The sequence below is a fragment of the Trematomus bernacchii genome, unplaced genomic scaffold (genome assembly GCF_902827165.1).
Source record: "Trematomus bernacchii unplaced genomic scaffold, fTreBer1.1, whole genome shotgun sequence".
Taxonomy (NCBI): Eukaryota; Metazoa; Chordata; class Actinopteri; order Perciformes; family Nototheniidae; genus Trematomus; species Trematomus bernacchii.
Window position 1 is genome coordinate 1,535,085 of NW_022987821.1, and position 20,110 is coordinate 1,555,194.

General features: G+C 42.3%; 1 protein-coding gene across 2 annotated transcripts in view; it reads left to right on the plus strand.

The window, feature by feature from the left end:
* Positions 1-3,670: 3,670 nt before the first annotated feature.
* The window catches only part of LOC117498975 (vang-like protein 1), a 37,949-nt gene continuing 21,509 nt past the window's right edge, over positions 3,671-20,110 (plus strand). For both annotated transcript variants that reach the window (XM_034151196.1, XM_034151197.1), the window contains exons 1-3: positions 3,671-3,822; positions 11,030-11,255; positions 17,464-17,599. In XM_034151196.1, the coding sequence (XP_034007087.1) occupies positions 11,185-11,255; positions 17,464-17,599 (207 nt within the window). In that variant the 5' untranslated portion in view covers positions 3,671-3,822; positions 11,030-11,184. The remainder of the gene's footprint in view (positions 3,823-11,029; positions 11,256-17,463; positions 17,600-20,110) is intronic.

Consider the following 20,110-nt stretch of genomic DNA (forward strand, 5'->3'; position numbering starts at 1 on the left):
GGGCCCGGATCATTTCCCTGTTTTTGTTAATCCAGCCTTGCTCATTGTGACTTTTATTGTCATAATACAGTTTATGTTGGTTCTATGTATATGTTCCTTTTAAATGGTAGTATTTATTTTTTTATAGCAGCCTACACAAACAGAAGACTATTCATAATAGACTGAAGTTTACTATCATTTTTTTACGCCTACTTTTGCTGCGGTGACATTTTGTTTCAGACGTTCACACGCCAGTCCAGTCTCGATGTGCACCTTTATATGAAACCTATGCATTTACATATATATTTATTTTAAATGTCATTCCACATCCCACCCTTAACTGTAAGCGGCATACATGCACCTACTTGGATTGGCCCTTTAAAGCTTATTTATCAAACACTGAATGTAATTGGCCCCTGAACATACAATCTCATCTGGCTGACTGTAAAGTGGCTTTTCCCGGGAAAATATCCCATTTGCACAGCTGTACACTGAATATATGTGTGTGTAAGTGTGTGTGGGGGTCTCATAAACTGATCTCTTCCCACTTCGTCTTCATTTTTACACGGGTTCATTTTTCTCCCCTATTTACCAAAAGCCCCTGTAAACTCATAAACTCCGTGTCTTCGGGGAGGGATCCATCCATCTTCCGGACACCAAATTGAATTGATCTCGGGGCCCCCACCTTGCCTTTTCAATAGGGGCCATCTGCGCGCGCTTGCTGCTTTGAATGCACGTGAAAGAGTGACATATGACGCGCGTTCCTCTGAGGGAGCTCGCGATGCCTTTGTAATCTGATTTCAGAGCAGCTGATTGATTCACACACGCCTCTTTTGTTAACGTGTAGATGCCATATTGACTTTAAAATTATTTAAATGAAAACTTCTCCTTTTTAATTGTTACTTCCAACTCTTGACTGTTTATATTGCTTGGCATATTAAGGCCATTGCAAATTAGCAAACGATCAAAACCCAGAATATCGATATACTATTGTACTGCTTTAAAGTTCGGAGCAAATACATACACTGAAAGAACTGAAACATTGGCTTTAATTAAATGTATTTTGTCACATAACTGTATTAGGTTAGTTGAAAGCAGTAATATTAAGTTTGAATAAAAAAATATTAGGTTCAACTTAATATTATTGCTTTCAACTAACCTGATACAGTTATGTGAAATATGTTGACAGAATACATTTAGTTAGTCACGTTTCAGTTTTTTCAGTGCAGTTTCATTCATGATATACATTCGTCTTTTTTTTAATTACTGTGTTATATGTGAGAAAGAACTGTCAGGATTACTTGCAATGAAATAAGTCTACTCTATTTTCCTTTTCATTATGACCAAAAAGAAATAATCTCATAATTAGATGCTACTTCTGAACAAAAAAGGATTTACAGTTAAAACACACTCTGTCTTAAGCTTTGATTGTTTTAACATTTGAGGTATAAAATACAGCAAATTAAGTTTGAACTCATGTAATAGTGAAAAAGAGCCACATGGTGGTGCACTCATCTCAAACTAGGATGCTTGACAGCTTATATTCATATTCTGAGAGAGTATAAGTATAACAAATATATGAATAATAGATGTTATTAATATAGCACCTTTCAGAGAGAGTTTCAAAGTGCTTTCACATGAAAACAGAACACATTTTATACACACAGAAAAAAACACTTTGTAATATGTAAGAGTAAAATGCAATTAAAATATTTAAAAAAAAATCATAATAGCAATTTAAAAAAAGTGAGCTTTAAGAAGTAAGTATAAGTACATTTATGTATTTGTTAACCTTTCAATACATGTGTGTATGCAGAAATATTGAAATAAACACTCCCCCCTCCCCCCTCCTTGACACGGCATCAGTGTTTATTCTTCTCTCCATGGGGTCGTGTCCCAGTCATGACCTCCATTGTGTTCTGGAGGGGATGAGATATATCTCAGGGCATGTGTGTGAAGTGTGTGTGTGTGCATGTGTGTGTTTGTCGGGGGCAACAATGCAGTTCAAAGGAGGACAAAATATTGATTCATATACAGCCGTGTAATTGCTGGAGGCATCTGTTGCCTTGTGGTTTGAACTTCCATGTGTTAGGAGTGTGAATGAACTGGTGTGAGACCCCTTTGTCTGCCAACACAATGGCAGAAACAGCAGAGTAATGTCAAATCAATCGCTGGGGATATATCTTTTTAATTGATTGTTGGGACCTTTATTTAACAAGATACAGGTGCACTGGAAATTGTGACTATTGTGCATATGCATGATTTGTTATGTGTGTGTGATCGCTTGAAAGAAAATCAAAGTGTGTACATTGTACAGCACGTTTCTTAGAATTCTGATTTAATACCAAGTGTCAGCCAATCAGGGTGCAGCTTCCAGACTGCTGTGGTGCTCAAACCCCTACATTTTATAAGAGAGGATCAGCGTTCTCATTTATTATCTGACAGAGAAATTGGACATTGGTTTGCTTTCCCTTTTAAGAGTGTGCCTGAAGGCCTCAGAGGCTTCTTTGTGTCTCTGTCACTGGCTGTGTCCAGGCCAGATTGTTATCTCTGCTCTGTTGTGTTCTGCTTTGAGTGAGTGAGTGTTATATCACTGTTTACCTTGTTCAGCTTCATGAGCTGTGACCAAAACACTCTCTTTGCATGGCTAGATCAGAGAATGATAGTTTTTTTGTCTAAATATTTGAGAAACCTCTGTTAAAAGTAAACCTAGTACTTCTATAGGCTTTGTGTTCTGAACCGGTGTCTTCATTGTAGAGCAGACAGAAGACGTTGTTTCCATGGCATCAACAGTTTATTGATCGATGTCAAATTGTTGTCGTTGACATGTGTGACATCTGTAAGGCAAATCTAATTCTTGTTGAGGCAACACCACTGTCCTGTCAACTTAGTGCCCATCTGCTTCTTTAAAGAGACATGCTGATTCGTCAAGTAGTTTCTAGTGATTTGGAGATATTGATCAATCAGTAGTGACATGCATGGAATTGTATTTTTTCATAGACATACTAGTCATAGGTCAAAATACTTTTCTTGCATGCTGGAACACGACAAGAACAGGACCAGAGGAAAGAGGTTGTTTATGGGTTTAGGTCATGAACCCGTGTGCACTTGTGTATGTACAGTATGTGGACATTTATTTATTAAATTATTTATTTAGAGTTATCAAATTAGTGTTTTTATTTAGATGAGTATAAACGTGTTGGCTTACCTTGAGCTTTATTTTGCAGAACACTATAAAGCTGTTTTCACTGTTTGAGACGTTTTCTTTTCATACAAATAAAATGAAATATGATGCAAAGAATCTATAAAACAGATCAACAAATAATAACAATGATATTACATCTGTAAATACAAAAAGGCAGAACCCATACTATAGCATGCAACTATACATTTTGAATGATATGTATTTGTAACTTTTTTGTAGAAAAGCACTATGGAAAGACATTATCATTATAAGGCAGTATCATTACATTTATTGTAGCCTATGCAGTAAGAACATATGATAAATAAATAAGTCAAACTACTCATCATTTGGACTTGTATTGGTGCGCACAGAATCTCTCGTGCCCCTCTATACCAAACACTACTGTAATTAACCAGACCCGTTTGTAATATTGGCAGTGGCTTCACGTGTTATAGACGCCTCCTAGCGGCATGTGTCCGCACTGCAGCCCATATGCTGAAGCACTGCCCCCTGTGAAATTCCTGACTGCCAGGGTGATTCCTCCGGTCACTGAGGGCTGCTTCCTACTGCAGCCAGCCTAGCGTGCGCTCTGGGGCAAACTATTTAATAACCTCTGGATAAATGATCAACCACTGGAATGATATCTCCAGCGATAAAGGGTGAGTTATGATCCAATAACGCAGTGTCAGTCATATGTATTCTGCAGATCATAGTGCGAGCTCAGTAGTGTGTGAAGCTCTGTCTTACGTGTTATAATGTCCTGATTCTTAAAGCCTATTAAATGTAGGTTACCGAGCCTTCTTATTTTTATTTCTACAGAACAAAGGCTGTTGCTCAGTGTTAGTCTGAAAGCGTGTTTTTAAAGAAAGGCTAGGGAACACGCCCTAGCTGTCTTTGCTACCTGTATGAAAGGGAATGCTTTCAACTTCATGTGAATGCCCTCAAACTGCGATCACAAACTGACTGGGGAACTTAACCGTATTTGTTAATGTTTCGAGTTTGTTACATAGTCGGTGTGTCGGTTTATGGCTCCTCTTTCAACCAGAAAGTCAGACAGCTACTGCGAGACAGTAAAAAAGTCAACTATGTTGCATACGGTTGACTGGATCCGCAATACCCCCGTGGTGCACCGCAGCTCAGCTGTAAACTGTAACCTGCGGCGGCGGAGTTGACGCGGAGGGATACATTGTAGCTCTGCCATTTATCCAGAAAACACGGAACACCCGTTTAAAACCGCTATAACGTGGTTTGGTGTTTCAAGTAGTCTCACATATAATATATTGATGTTAGGGGGGTGCATGAGGGGGGGCTTCAGAGGCCACGGTGATACCAGGGAGTTTCCTGCCGCTAGGTTCGCCTGCCTGACGGGTCAGGTAGGGGCTGGGCAGGGAAACCTGCTCTGGAGCTCCTACAGACAGAGAAATTAGAGATTATAGACAGACGTGTATTCGCTTCTCTATCTAGGCTATATACAGTCTATGGTCTCGGGCCTAGGCTTATGAAAGTCTTCCTTTTTGTTTGACTGTTAAGATTGGATATCTGCTCTGTTTTATTGACCCACTTCTGATGTCAATTGACAGAAATGAAAATGATTACATAGGCGTTTGTTGTGTTGGGCTCATGATATTTGTTCTTGACTATTATTATGCAATTAACATGTGCTTTATCAACAAAATGTCAAGATAGAAGAAATAAGCCCTTCAAAAGCCAAATATACATTTTTAAAAGAATACGTTTTGTCTTTCAAACTGTCCAAAACCAAAATATATTGTATTTACCATTTTATAATACAGAGGTAAGAACAAAACATCACATTGAGATGAAATGTTCGGCATCAGTGTCAAAATAGTTCCATTTAGTAACTATAGATTTTCAACTTATGCCAGAAAACAAGGAAGGTTTTATCATTACCTCAATAAACATATTTGTAACAGATGACAAAGGTATTTATAACTAAATATCACATTGCAGTAGGAATGCACACTGTATCAGACATCCTTGTAGCTGTCTTAGCTAAAGCTGCATGGGAGCAGTGTGACATTGTGAGAGCCAGACCGACATTAAATGGTGACAACAACTGTTCTTCCTCTCTTTAAATTATGCAACAGCCTCATTATCATGAAGACATGTATGTTCTGGATTACCCTAATGTTAGAGTTTATGGATTCTTATTCACTTTTCCTAACAGAATTATTTTGCATAACAGCTGCAGAGAATATCGATGGCGATGATGACACCTGTCAAGAGCTCTCAGATGTGAGGGTGTGTTTGAGCGTGGCGTGCTACACGAGTGTGTTTCTGGCTTACAGAGCTCACAACATGTGTGTTAATATCAGTTATTAATAATGATATAATATGCAGGGTGAATATGTTCTACAATGAACTTTAGTTGGACAGAGTTATTCCAGTCACATCTCTTCTGTCTGCAGTGCATAGTGCCGCATTAGCTGGTAAGGCAAGATGTCAGTCAACTACAACAGCCTTTATGTTGCCATGGTGATTCTAATAAACATTATCTCCATTTCATGGAAAGGTCAACAGTCGGACGTCTTAGCCTCTGGCTTGTTCTCAGTGCTGTATAGAGGGAAAAAGTTGAGAAATGTTAATCCCTTGATAGGAAATATGTCAGTTAATTGTTTCTTGCCGTCGTCTGTTAACTCATTGCTATTCCACTCCAGCTATGAAGAGCATGTTCTTGTGACTTGCTCGATAGATTATAAGGTAATTTTGACAGCAAAAAAGTCAATATTTTTATGCAGTTCATCAATATTCTATGGTGCCTTTCTTGTCACGTGACTAACAAACAAATTTTTCTCAATTGAATCTGAACACAGAGACATGGATACACACATTTTTACATCCAGTATGAGTTAAACTTCTTAAAGGGGCCCTATGGCCGGCTCTGTTGTGATTGATCAACCACATTTCTCTTTATTCTGTCTGAGTAGGTCCCATAGTATTAAACACCCCAGGTTTATAACAACCCATGAGTCAGTTTACTCACTGACTCAGGATCAGATCATTGTGGTTGCCTAGTAACACCAGCAGAAAAATGCAACAGGTAAAGGCCAAGTGTGAACGAAGCATAAAGGTGTGAGTCATCGTTAATCACACATACCTGTTATTGAGAGCAGACAGCAGTTTGTAACCAACACAGAGTTGACATGCTAATGATGCTATTTATAAGCAGATATAATAACCACGACCTCTTTAAATGATAATGATAAATAATAGTCTGTGGTTCTGCTGCTGTTTCTCCGATCTGAGAGGTTAAATACTATGACTCTCAGGAATGTTGATTGAATTCCTCAGAATGAATGAGTCTCATTTGCTCAGTCATGGACAGCAACTTGTGACCGGTCAGACTTCCAAAGTGTCTCGCTGTAATTTCCCAGCGTGGCCTGGCATGGAGTTGCCTCCTCGACCTGAAGTGATATCATTAGCTTATTTTCTTCAATTATGGCGTGAGGAGAGGTGTTATCACGGTGATGATGGAGGCAGAGGGCATCATGGTTACGCAGGGTGGGATGAGGCGATGGGGAGAAGTGTCAGTATGGCTAGTTTCTAATTATTTATCATTTCTATGATTAACAGATATTTTTTAGAAGATTATTTCAAAAGTCAGGTCAAATCACAGAATATTTATTTATTGTTTTGGCTGTGGTTTATGATTATTCTACTGAAGAAAAACGGTTGTTTCCATAGCGGATCAGTGAAGAAAGCAGTGTAGGAAATCAAAGGCGTGCCATAAAAGGCTGTGGGATTTGAGGATCAATCACCGCTGAGTGTGAATGAGCTACAGGGGGCTTTTCACTTTTATTCTGCGGAAAGGACGCAAGAACATCTCGTCTGAAAGGAGGGTACGAATGAAAACATAGGGGATCATCTGATCTGGTTCATTAGATGCTTAATTTGCCACTAGAAGTTCTACTCTATAATCAGTGGTCTTTAGAGGTTCAGTCTCACTGCTTCACTAACTTCACAGACTCCCTTTCAAGGTTTGTCCCTGTGCTATAGGGTCAGTACATCCAGGAGGTTGTGACTCTTCCTTCCCTAACTGCTTCAGAAAGGTCAGTTTGAAGCTCCAGACATTTTCCAAATCAGCCCTATTGTCCAAAAAAGAGAGAAGAGATGAATGCTGATTGTGAGCTTACACTACATAGGTTGTCAAAGCGTCAGTATATCCATCAAAATCTCCAGCAGTTGATGACGGACTGATGTATCATACGTGATGTTATGGTGCAGCGGATCAGAGCTGATGGGTTTACGGCGGCTGACAGCAGATGTCTTGTGGCTCCGGAGTAACTCTGCTCCAGCTCCTCTCTCTGACATGAAAGTACATTCTTGGGCTGTTTACGCACCGCTGTTTGCTCACAGTTTATGCCTCTGGATGTTTACCCTTGAGTTCCTCGAGTCTATGCACAGGTTGTTACACCTGTTAGCTTGTGGGTTTTCAAAAGGCATTTGTAGTTGTTTTCACATCCTGAAGTTTGGCACACAGTACTAAACATGATTCATATTTTCACACACCGAATAAAACGGTCTTGTGAGACCCTTCCCTTCATGCTTGCTGTAGCCCTTCCTCCTCTTCGCTCCTAGTTGCCAGTGTTTGCCAGGACAAACAGACAAGCCGGCGGCTCAGCGGGGGGGGCTTAGATTACTGTGAAGAACCTGCCAGGCCCCCCCCCCCCCTCCTCCTCCCTACCACCGTTGGGGGATTCCTGTTTCAGCGCCGGACTCCCCTTAAAACTTGAAGTGGTTCCGCTTACCAATTTTCTCTGGCACGGCAAAGAGAGAAACCACATGTGAGAACGCCCTCGGATCGTGTTTCACTTCAACATAGACCTCAGAGCCTTCCTCTAGTGCTAGTGAGGAGTGTAGTGCTCAGCGGGACGTATCTGAACAAGTGGGAGACTCCAGATTTAGCGAGGAAACGCACAGAAACAGGGAATAATCGATGAGTTTTAAGCCGAGCTGCCCTTTGACTGAACCTGGACCAGGCCCTCATTTAACCGTATTAATCCCTCCTTTAGCCGCGGGCCCTTGCTTTTAAGAGGATTAAAACAGGTGATGGAAATGCCTCTGTGATTGCGCCCAGCTTGCTTAGCAGTCATTATTCATCTGGTAAATTCCTGCAGTACAGCATTAGCAGTGTCTGGCCACTTCTATCTTGGTCCCTTTAAAGCAAACAGATGGTTCTCCAACCACCTGTAGCTGTATCAGGGGCCAGACCCAGAATCCATTATTATAAGACCCCAGATATGCAAATCCCTAGTTTGTGCTGTGCTTTGCATGTGTACTTGTGTAAAGGCCGTTTGAGCTTTGAGACCCCTGAGTCAGACTTAAGACTTTCATATGGAAATGAGTCAGATAACAAGAAAGTATATTAGTTTGAGTCATTTTTACATCTTGGAGGAAAACTGGAGATGCCATTGACTAAAGAAAGTAGACTAACAGCATACACTTGGATGAGTAATCCATTGGTTGACTTAATCGACAGTAGAGTAAAACCACGTTCTTAGGAAAACCCTGCTTCACTCTGCGTGTTGTGCGAGATGAGCAGCAGCAGCAGAGTTAAGGAAGGATTTGTCACCTTGTGAGGATGATTCAGGCTTTTCAAATGATTTGCACAACCAGCACATCAAAATATTCAGTTGCACAACCTTCAAAGCGTGTCAGTCGTCTGACTTGCACATACACACAGATGTGCCGGCACCACAGAACTGGGTCATACTACATGTCTTGTGAGTGTATTTCTGGACCCAGTGAAGTGTGTTTCCCTCTGATAAAGATTGCAGTTTCAGAAGGGATCTGAAGGGAGTCTTCTTCCTGAATGCAGATAGGATGTCTAGTGGGCGGTTTTCACCACCTGTAGGGCGACTGGAGTCATAAATCAGCAGTAAACCTGTCTGAAGGAGAGTTTCAGAGCAGGTTTCGATTGGGAGCAGCTTCAGACCATGTCAGGACAAAGTGGTGGTATGAAAGTATTTAAAGCACTGGATGATAGATGCAGAGAAATAGGGATGTGTTCACTCTAATACTGTAGAATGAGACCCTTAAACATGCTGTCACTTCAAAGGAGAGCCCTCTGGTTAATATCAGCTGTCCTCCTCTTCATAGGATTTATGGAATTGTAATGCCAAGTGTAGGCGTGCTGGATCAGAGTCCATATGTGCAGGGAAGTTGAATAAGGTGTTTTTAACATCCATTTGTATTTCACACTTCACATTGTTCACCTCACCCAAAGCTCTTTGAGAAGCTGTGTGTGTGTGTTTGTGTGTGTGTGCAGGTATTATAGGAGTGTTTACAGCCTGCCTCAAGCTATACGCATGACTCACTTCTCTCCCTTTGTGCAGTTAATCACATGTGTGCTTTAAATGGGACTCTTTTGAGCCACATGTATCTCCTTCCAACAGCTCTCATCTTTTACTTTGTCCCATAATTCATCTCTGCACACTTAGTCTGACCCTAGCAAATCGAGTGCGCTCTACTACATGCACCATTTCCTCTTAATGCAGTCTGGAAGCCCCCCCACCTGCTCCAGGGACCCTACATGTTATTAGTCCGTGGCTTTTTACTGCTATTAGGAAAGGATTTGACGCTTAAGTGGGTCCTGCATCTGCACGATTATCCTCTGGGGGAAAGAATGCAGCTTGATTTTTACTGGAAATGACTTAATGTAGTCCAATCAGCAATCCCCCTGTAACAGCCACTAATAATAATGCATGCAATCACAGAGTTATTAGTGGATAAAAGCATCAATACATTTTGATTTACAGTTGACGGCTCACTCTCCAATTGTAAATACCAATGCAAATAGATGATCTGAGTTTCCTTGTAGTTTCTTTCTTGGAATAATACCTCTAATCCATATTTATTTGTTCTTACAATGGCCCTAATATGCTGTTGCAGATATAAAATAGAGAAAGAAGAAGTAACTCTTGGCGACACTGTAACCAGCCAGCAGTAAATGATTAAAACAGTACATCAATGATTTGAAATAGGACAAGATAACATGCCCAGGACTACACATATGAATGTATTCATTAGCTTACATTGAGGTGAATTGTACACTGTCCTTGGTTAGCAGACACATGTAGATTAGATTTCTGGGGATTGACTAATCAATTCATAACATGTTATTTCCACGTTACAATGTCTCTGCACGGCTGAAAAAGATAATAATCAATCTTAACAAACACATCCTTGGGTTGTGTAGAAGCGTTTGCACAGACATCACGTAACGCTTCGATGATAGACTTCCATTATTTTCAAATGAAGCATGTCCTAGCCACAAGCAATTCATGTTTTCACTTTCAGACCTGCCATCCTCTGAGCATTTCTGCTGTGACAGGCTCCGGAGCGCAGTAATGCATTATTACTGATGCAATCAACAGTTTATTAAAAGTAACCACATGTAGGTAGAAGGAGGACACCTTTATCTGTGAGTCCCTGCTTCGCTCACAATCTGGCAGCACCTCCATCTTACAGGCTTTTATCTCCACCACACTCTTCTCTGAGCTTGTCAGAGTCAGGCTTAAACAGTTCGCTGTGTGTCAGAGACTTTAAACTGCCTCTGAACAACAGTTGTCAGCCGCGTGGGAATAAGAGCAAATTGCTCCTTCACGGTAGCAGTGTTTCTTTTATGCTGAACGCTCAGCTGTACCCTCCTGAGAGCTGCATATAACACTGTTGTCACTGCAAGTGTGTTGCCAGAACAGCGCACTTTAAACCTTGAGACTTGATTGATTTGAACGTTTTTTTCCATGTCAGACACTGTCACGGTCTTGTCGGCCCCTCCTGTGGGCAGGTCTCCTTGACATTTCACATTTTAAATTCAGATTTCCTCTCCGTCTCGCCCTCCAGGTTGATGTTTCCACACCGGGCGCCCCCAGGGTCGCTTTCCAGCCTGACTGCGGACCGCTCTCCCCCCCTGTCAGCCTCCTGATCAGCCCGCTGACCGCCTGTAGCTCGACCGCACCGCGCACAAGGTTCCTCTGCCTGGACAGCACTGCGTCGCCATGGACACAGAGTCCACCTACTCCGGCTATTCCTACTACTCCGGACGCTCCCGGGGGTCCCACAGGCATGGGTAAGACTAAATGCTACTTAGTCAACAACTCCTGTCCTGCCTTTACCTAAAAGGGTCCCTGCCACAGTTTCACTAAACACTTACCACCTGCAATAGCCCCTCATTTGCAAATATGTAATGCCACAATGTTGGACTAAAACCATTTTTATAACCAAGAATACTATAATAGGGCGATAAGTTTCATGTTTTCTATTTATTTACTTTGTTAATTTTTACATCTTAATTTACTCTTCTAGTTCTTCTTCAAGCAGGAAGTCCTAGAAATGTGATACAAATAGTATTGTTTCTTTATTATAATAACACCAGTTTATCTCACTCCCTCTCTTACCCCTGCATTTCTACTCCCTCCACCCTCTGACCCCCCCTCTCGTATACCCCTCCCCGCCCCCCCTCCTCTCCGGTCAGCATGCTTGAAGCCCACAGCTTGTGTAGGGGCATTAGTCTGTCAGCAGTGAAATGGCTGGAGCTGACGGGCCTCAGGAAGGCAGCGGGGGACAGGTGCTGAAGAGGGCCCACTGACTGATGAGAGGGGGCTCCTGTTCCACAGCGGCCCCTCCCTCCTCATTGAAGCCCCCCTCTTGCTCCTTCACCATATATCTCTTTGGTTTTTCCACTCTTGCTGCCACCAATTTAAAGGACTTTTGGTTTCATGCCACCGTCTATATTTTGTCCTACACGCTTTAACCCTCATCTTTCCCTTATCATCCCCTTGTGTCCATCGAGACATGAATTCAGCAGCTGCCCTCTTTCTCGTTCGCTCTTGACCCCCTTGTGTGTGTCCCCCCCCCCCTTCTTAAATGGATTCCTGGCTACTCTCTGAGGATGGGTCGGCGCAGGCGTATCACTTGTTCCCCACTCGAAGCACATTCCCCCGGGCAGGAATGTGCCCATGTAGCCGAAAGTTACGATGAGAAAAAGTCATGTCGCCTCGTGGCAGTGGTTGTGGTGCGGGCTCCTATCACTTCTTTTTCTGAAGCCTTTCAAGTGATTGACAGTGAATTGGGTAGGAACATATGGGGGTCTCCGCTAAATGCCGTTACCCCCCTCCCTTGCTCCTTCACTCCTACCAAGACTGTGCCAAAACCACCGGCTGGCCTCTAATTTGATGTTGAAAAAAGAAAAGAAATTGTTGCTTTTGAAACCATCTTGCCATCGCCCTGTGAAGGTAATCTTTGTACGCTGTATGGTGCCCCGCGTGAGACGGATCTGCATCGCTGTCGTCTAATTACAGTGAAGCCCGGAACAGATGCAGGCGCATTTTCATACAACATATCACACAGTAACATTATCATATATGTGTTTATTTCAAAGTCAATCTGAAACATCATCATTTGTCAGAATAGAATTGGACAGGCTGAGGTGTTCATTAACAGACAGGGTTTTTGGAGTTGTTTCCAGCTGGCTTTTTGCCCCCCCCCCCCTCCTGTGTCAAACAACCCTAGACTAGTGTCCAGGATACTTCCACTAAAGAATCCTCGTGGCTCTTCAGTGATGGCAGAGCCGCAGCTCTATTTCCTGCCAAAAGCTGCAACGACACACACTGATGACACGGATTTCTTTATTTGCGTGTGGGAATTCCTTCTGTTCCCTAAAGACCATGTTCAGTTCCAATTGAGCAAAAGACTCAAACACAAGAGAGCAGTCTTTTTAATAATTAAGGATATTACAGTGATTCCCATCCACTGTTTTATTTATACAGAATCCTGAGCTTCACTTATAAGTGTTGTGATGGCCATATTTGGATGTTTCATAGAATGGATTAATAAAATAATTGGTAGTTGCAGCTCTTCTTTCTGTGTTAATCCAAATAATTTGGTTTTAATCTCAGAATTGGGTTCCTATAAGGAGCACAGTAGTTTGGTATTGGGTCAGTTTAATTCAATTCTGAAACTTTCCTAAAGCTCCTCCACTCTGCCAATTTTGAGTATTTAAATGGTTATGAAATTGCAAATCTCTTATGAGCAGCTGCTCATGTGGAAAATTGGTTCTTTTGATTGGTATAACTCCAATTATTGGGCAGCATGCAGAATTCTCATGGGACGGAGTGAGTCATTTAAACTAATTCATTTACAGTTCTAGTTCCATTTGAGGGTCATGGATGACCCGCCTGCATTTTATATACATTTTTGAGTAGACCATAATATGTCATTATTGGTTTATTGCCAAGAAATATGTTTTACAAGGAATTTTGTTTGATTTCAGCTAACTTTTTTTCAAACAGCTATATTAACTTTCCTGTTACTTTCAAAGTGAACAGCTGATTGATTATTGAACACTATGCATGTATTTTAGGAGAATCTTTCAGAAAATGAAGGTCAGCTCTTCCCTCCACCTTGCACTGACTCTCTTGGGAACACTTCTGGTTTCCGAAATGCAGCCAACACGTCGCACAACCCTTTTGTTTCGAACACAACCCTGACCCTTATGTGTCACAGGAATGTGTCACCTTACTGCAGTGTTATCTGTGGGAGGCTAACCCTAAAGAAAGAGGCAGGCCACATGACTGCTTATCACACGAGTGCCCCTCCAACTCAACATGGGTCAACACCAGACTGCACAGGCTGATTATATTTATACAATGCAGTTTATCAGTCACTTTGAGGTAAACATTTTAACACCAAGAATATTAAACTTCATTTGTAGGACCTATTAAGCTAAATATATTGCAATTTAAAGTAAATACAAATGGATAACGAAGGTCGATGACAGGAACTTTTTTGGCAACCCCATCACACAGAGCTCTTTATTTCTTGATAGCTAACGGTTTAAAATGGGCCCTGAGTGTGTGCTTGGTCACTTTTTATTTGGCTTCATGACTCAACCCATTTGGCTGAGTCGGAGCTACACGGGTGCCACAAAGCTGTGTGTCACACAGGTGTGTGTGTGCCCTGCCAGCCACACACGGAGAACAAATTGATCCTCGGACAGTTGGCGTGCCGTGCTAGTTGGCTCTCCATTAGCCACCCCGCTATCAGTGAGAGGTGGAGAATGCGCCCGCACTCATCCTCAGGTGTTACAGCCAAACTGCTTCCAGAGACTAATTGGCAGGACTGTGCCCCCGCTTGCCAGGCATCTCTACCCCCCCCCCCCCCCCACTCCCTCTCATCCTCACTGTTCCAAAAAGCCATCTTCGTTTCAGGGAACCTCGCTGGAAGTCAAATTCCATTAATCAAATCATAGCACAGCACGCGGTCGGAATACCAACGAGCCGGCTGCATGTTAATGAGGCAGGAAGAGGATGTGGGAAGGCTGGCGGTGTGTGTGTGTGTGGGGGGGGAGGAAGGTGTGGGTGCCGGGAGCGAGGTTTCCACAGTGCGATCACCCCACAAGCATGCTGGAGGGGGAATGAGCAAACGTGCTGGGGGTGTGGGGGGGGGGCTGGCAGACAGAGGCCGATCTGTTCCAACCCCTCCCTGCTCACCACAGGTCTGCTGCCCTGAGTTTCCTGTCTGTGTGCATATACAATTTCAAAATGCAGTTGTAAACAGCAATCTTTTTTTATGTCCAAGTCGTCTTTTTCACATTTGTAGTCTCGCCAGCTCTCCAAGAACCAGGTGTTCCTTCACTGACTTTCACAATGAATCACGCTCTGCTGGGACTAGCGTGTAAAGACACACGTTGTTTTCAAGTGGTTCCCAGCCTAAAAATGGAGCGCGTGTGACTCCTCATTACAGGTTGTCTTGTAAAGTGGATGTGGGTTCTATTTAATTACAAACCCAACTGCAACTAAAATAAGCATGTATATTTGTTTTTGCATTTCTTATTGCCTGAAGAAGAGTATTCGTTTCTGTTTTGTGTCACAAGCGTGTATTTTAAAAGAATACAAATCTGTTATTTATTCAGTATATTTCAAACTCTCTAAGCACAATGGAAAGACTAGCAAAGACGTTTATTTTGGTCAATTTAAAATTAAGTTTTTCGTCATCAGCGTTACACCAAACAATTGGAATTCCCCCTCCTTCCCAACTATTCTCTTTACTTACTCTGGCTGTTATCTTTCCTTTATTTCCCCCGGAGATGCTTATTATTCTGCTGATAACTTTGACTCGCTGCTGCTCCTTCCCAATGAATAACCACCACCAGTGACAGCCTTTGACTGATGATCCCTCCCGCTGCAGAAACCATTTACACTGATGATGATAACCATAATAACATTTCAAGTAATAATGATGGCTGTAATGTATTTAAAGGCTTACACGGCCCTAATCTCCTGGAGTTATTAGACGAGAATATGTCAGTCACTCTGTCAGTGAGAGGAGTTGCTGCGGGCTATTGTAAAATTAGCTTTCTTTCCCTGTGTGCACATTTGAAGCATTGTGATGGTAGGAAATGGTGTCCACACTCAAAAGGAAGTACATGGAATAGAAGCGGAAAGCAGACAGGTTAACACCCTTTAATCAAAAACACTTCCATCCATCCAATGTGAGACTGTACGAGCTGTCAATCATACTGATCCCTGCGCGACCCCTGCAGGCAGGATATCCTGAGATATGGTTATGAATTGTTATTGTGTGGGAAAGTAGCGTTCAAGGTTGTCATTTATACTTCACTAAAAGGCTATTGTTAACGGGCACCAGATCTTATTCAGCTTCGTCAGACTCAATATCAACCGATCTAATCAGTGTTGTTAAATTAACAATGTAGCCGATTAGTCTGTGTAATGGGAAAGGTGTTGCTTGTAGCGATAGACAAACAGAAAATGATTGCCTGCTCATTGTTTTGGTTTTAGGCTCTTAGCTTTTTGGTTGAGTCCCACAGCTCTCATCAGCGTCCATTTTCACAACATAACACACAAGTCTTGGCAATTGGCTACAAAAAACATTGGCATATCGGATTTCGCCAAATTTTACTTTTGTGTATTGCTACTTGCAGTTGTAAGAAAACACCAATCTAATTCTAACGTTGTGCTGTTTGTGGTCGACGTGTAAATAAACAAAAAGTAGAACATTCAGCTTTAAACAGAAAGCAACAACAGCCTGTGTTCATCTCTTGAAAGACAGAGCATTATGGAAAGGAGATTTGTTACACTTTTGTTCTTATGTCACTTGCAATTAAATAACTTAATACGAATGAAATATTACGCCTAGAGACTGCAGGAAACTCAATTAGCATTTAGCAAAGACAATCAAGAAATGCCCTTTGTCTTCTTCAGGCGTGCAGCTGTAAATAAGGACTCCATGATATCTCCTTCATTCACCTGCTGTCCAATATGTTAGTCCATTATTCTCTTTACAGCTTCTTCAGGATGTATTCTCTATATGAAATCTGACAGCTCTGCCTCTGGAGTCTCTCTGTCTGTCATATACTCTGATGTTTCCTGTACAATACTGTATGTATCACAGTATGTCCGTGATGTCAGCAGCTGGAGGGGGGGGGGAAGCCAGATGAGGGATTAACTGAGGCTGTGGTAATGGAGCTGCAGAGTGGGCACCGTGCCACGTGGTGGTGTTGATGCTGGGCGGAGGATATGAAGACCTGCCATTCACACACACTCTTTGCAGGATTAGGGCTGTAAGTGCGGTGGGTCAGTGTGGCTAATGGAGCTCATATGTTAGGGACACAGGGCCTTGTAGTGAGAGTGATGGGGGGGGGTGGGTGTAGTGAGGAAGGATGTAGAGGGAGGGGTTTAGAGGGTCAGAGTTCATAATGGGCTTCAGGAAATTAGATGAAACAAAGAGCAGTTTAATTTCTCCTCTTTCACACAGCGATCTGCTTATCTGACTCAAACAGCCGCTTTCACTGTGTGTGTGTGTGTGTGTGTGTGTGTGTGTGTGTGTGTGTGTGTGTGTGTGTGTGTGTGTGTGTGTGTGTGTGTGTGTGTGTGTGTGTGTGTGTGTGTGTGTGTGTGTGTGTGTGTGTGTGTGTGTGTGTGTGTGTGTGTGTGTGTGTGTGTGTGTGTGTGTGTGTGTGTGTGTGTGTGTGTGTGTGTGTGTGTGTGTGTGTGTGTGTGTGTCTTTCAGCATGCATCTCTGGACTAAACCACAAAAGACATTACACAACAGTTATTATTGGTTGATTAGTTGAACCTCATAAGATTAATTGACGTCAATTTTAATAATCAATGTATCATTTAAAGTATTTCTTTTTAATTAACTGTCCCCCAAAAATCTCAATCCCAAACTTTTATACTGGATTTCTTTGATTTCAAGGTTAGTAGTTCTGTATGGCAACAGTCCTAACCCCTTTATGAATTCTTCTTGTTTTCCAGGGAGCGAAGCCGGGACAGAGATCGCCACAAGTCCCGCAACAAAGACAGCCGCTCAGAAAAGTCTGTAACGATAAACACGCCTCCCGCTGAGCCACTGCTGGGCGACTCGTCTGTCCGGGGGGGGGAGCAGGTCCAGGTAGGGCTGAGCACCACTGCACCATCACCTGAAGGCACTCACACCTTTACACTCACCATCTAGGAACCAAGTTGCTTTAGATAGGATACCTCTGCTAGTGATTTACAAGGGATTTAGAGGAAAGGCGATTTATTGGTCAAACAAGTTGGAAGCATAATTCTGTTTATCAGTCTGGGCTGGGACGGGCCATCTGCTATTTGAGGGCAAAAGCCAGAATGACCGGTCCACTTTTGGAAAACTGTGGGCTGTTACTTCCAGGAAATCTATCCCGGATGAAAAAGGATACGGATGCACAGTTGCTTCTCTACTCATCACACTTTAATTGCGTCCTCTTTTGTTAGTGGCAAACTGTTTATTTTCCTGCTGGGTGGGGGTCCGCTATGGTGGCCCCTGCCAAAATGGACCGGACCAAGAAATGACAGCAGCTAAGCTGTTTCTGACTGTCAGTCAAATGAAAGTCTACCCTCAGAAAGCATGCTGACTCTGTTGCTCTACAAATGGATTATGTGATGGATTATTTGATAACGGAGAAATATATGGTAGGACATTTCCTATTAAATCATTTTTACTTAACTCTAGTATTATGTTCACATTTTGCACCCAGTTTTGTTTGTCTAAAAAGAAAAATATAAAAATGTGTGATTGATTGAGTGAGAGAGTGAGTTTCTTGGTGTTTCTGTGCGTCTGTGTGCCTCACTACTGTATCCAGGTCAGATTGACCCGAACATCTTAAGAAGGAGGTAAATGTGTAGGGGCATTTTAGCAAAAGTCAAAAAAATGCATGTACACACTTCATGTACTTTACAGAATAATCTAAGGCCATGAGGTTGCAGGTAGGCTGCATCGTCAGGATGTGTCGCTTGGCCATCTGTGCATACGCGTTTGTTTATTTTGCCAAAATTGAGTCTGTTGAATAATTTTTATTTTTATATAACCGCTCTGGGATTTTGTTACTTAGATAAAAGACTAAACAAACTGAAGGCATGTTGATCAGATAGCACTGTGTTAGCTGAGCAGGTTGGCATGTCGAGACGTGAACTTCCTGGTAGCACTCGAGGGATACAAGAGTTCTTGGCCAAAACAGCCGCGGTGAAATAAAATGAGTAATTGTCAATTTGTAGTGGTATTGTTCGGGTAAACCTTATCTATCTTTTTTTTGACGAGTTGTGCAAAGTACTAGTAGTTTCTTCCCAAATATCAGCTGAATAGCAAAATAAGACAAATCAAAATAAAGTTTTTTTTTAGGGCTATCAAAATAATACACAGTATTTCTTACATCAGTATATCAATATAAATTAGGATAATATTAAATTCAGCTTATCTGGTGATGTTAAGGTCCATTCAGCTTTATTTGTAGACCAAGGTTATAAATCAATACATTATTTCCTGCTTGTGTGAAATGTTATAAATGGAAACAGCATTTGAGTAATGTTGTGGTGAGCTGCAGGGTTATTTCTGAGTCAGTCCTAACAGGGGTTTGGTCTAATTGCTGGGGTCTGCGACTGTAAACACTTGTAGGTGCTTATTGCATGGTGATGCTACAGGTGCTCAACGTCGTTTGTGCTAGTTCCCATGTTTATTGCCTCAGTTTACACCCCTGTGCAGATGCTGTCAGATAAATGAGAGGAGAGCTTCATGGCATTTTGATGAGCAGTCATGTAAAACAGTTTAAATGTTTGCCTTGCTTTGTGCATTGAAAGCAGGACTTTTAACACTTGCTGCTGGTAGGAGTTAAATGCATATAATAAAAGCGATTTTAGCACACAGACAGCCTTGGCTAACCCGAGAATGACCCAAACAACTTCAAGTCAAGTGTTGGGCTTAACCAGCTAAGGGGAAAACATGGCACACGCACCCAGACGTTCACCATCCTTCACTGACCTACTTGGCGCTCACTTTCCCTTGTGGCAACCCTCGTTAGCATTGCCCGTGTATGTGTGACTATTTCTTTGTGTTTAATTTGAACACATGACAGGATTTGCCACAGAGCACAGCGCTCTTCAGTATTTAGCACTTCATGTCTTATTCATGCCGTGGCCTGCAGTGGTGCCTCTGACAGGGCGGGGGTGTTGGCTTTAGTTTTAGTAATCAGGCCCACCAATTCTACTGAGAGAGGCTCAGCACAAATCTCTGTGTGTCTGCGTGTGTGCTAAGGCCTCGCATACGCTCCCGTCTGTGAATATCTTCTGTGCGAGTCCCAGAGTCTAACTGTGCAGCGCTCATTACTCCACTGCTGGGACTTAATCAGAGCGCTGGCTGACAGAGCAGCACATCGCTCCAGGCAGGGATGTTCTCACAATCCAGCAAAAATAAGTTTCTCATGACTGTGATGTGTCTGTGATGCCTCACCACAGGAAATGATAAAAGACGAGCGCTCGTGTTACATGGAAAATGTGTAAAAACCCGACCAGAGATTCGAGATTAACACCAAACTGCTGTCGAGGGATGGTGTTTGTATGTGTACTTTTTTATCAAATCACATTCATAGAAATTGCTCAGGATCTTGGGAAA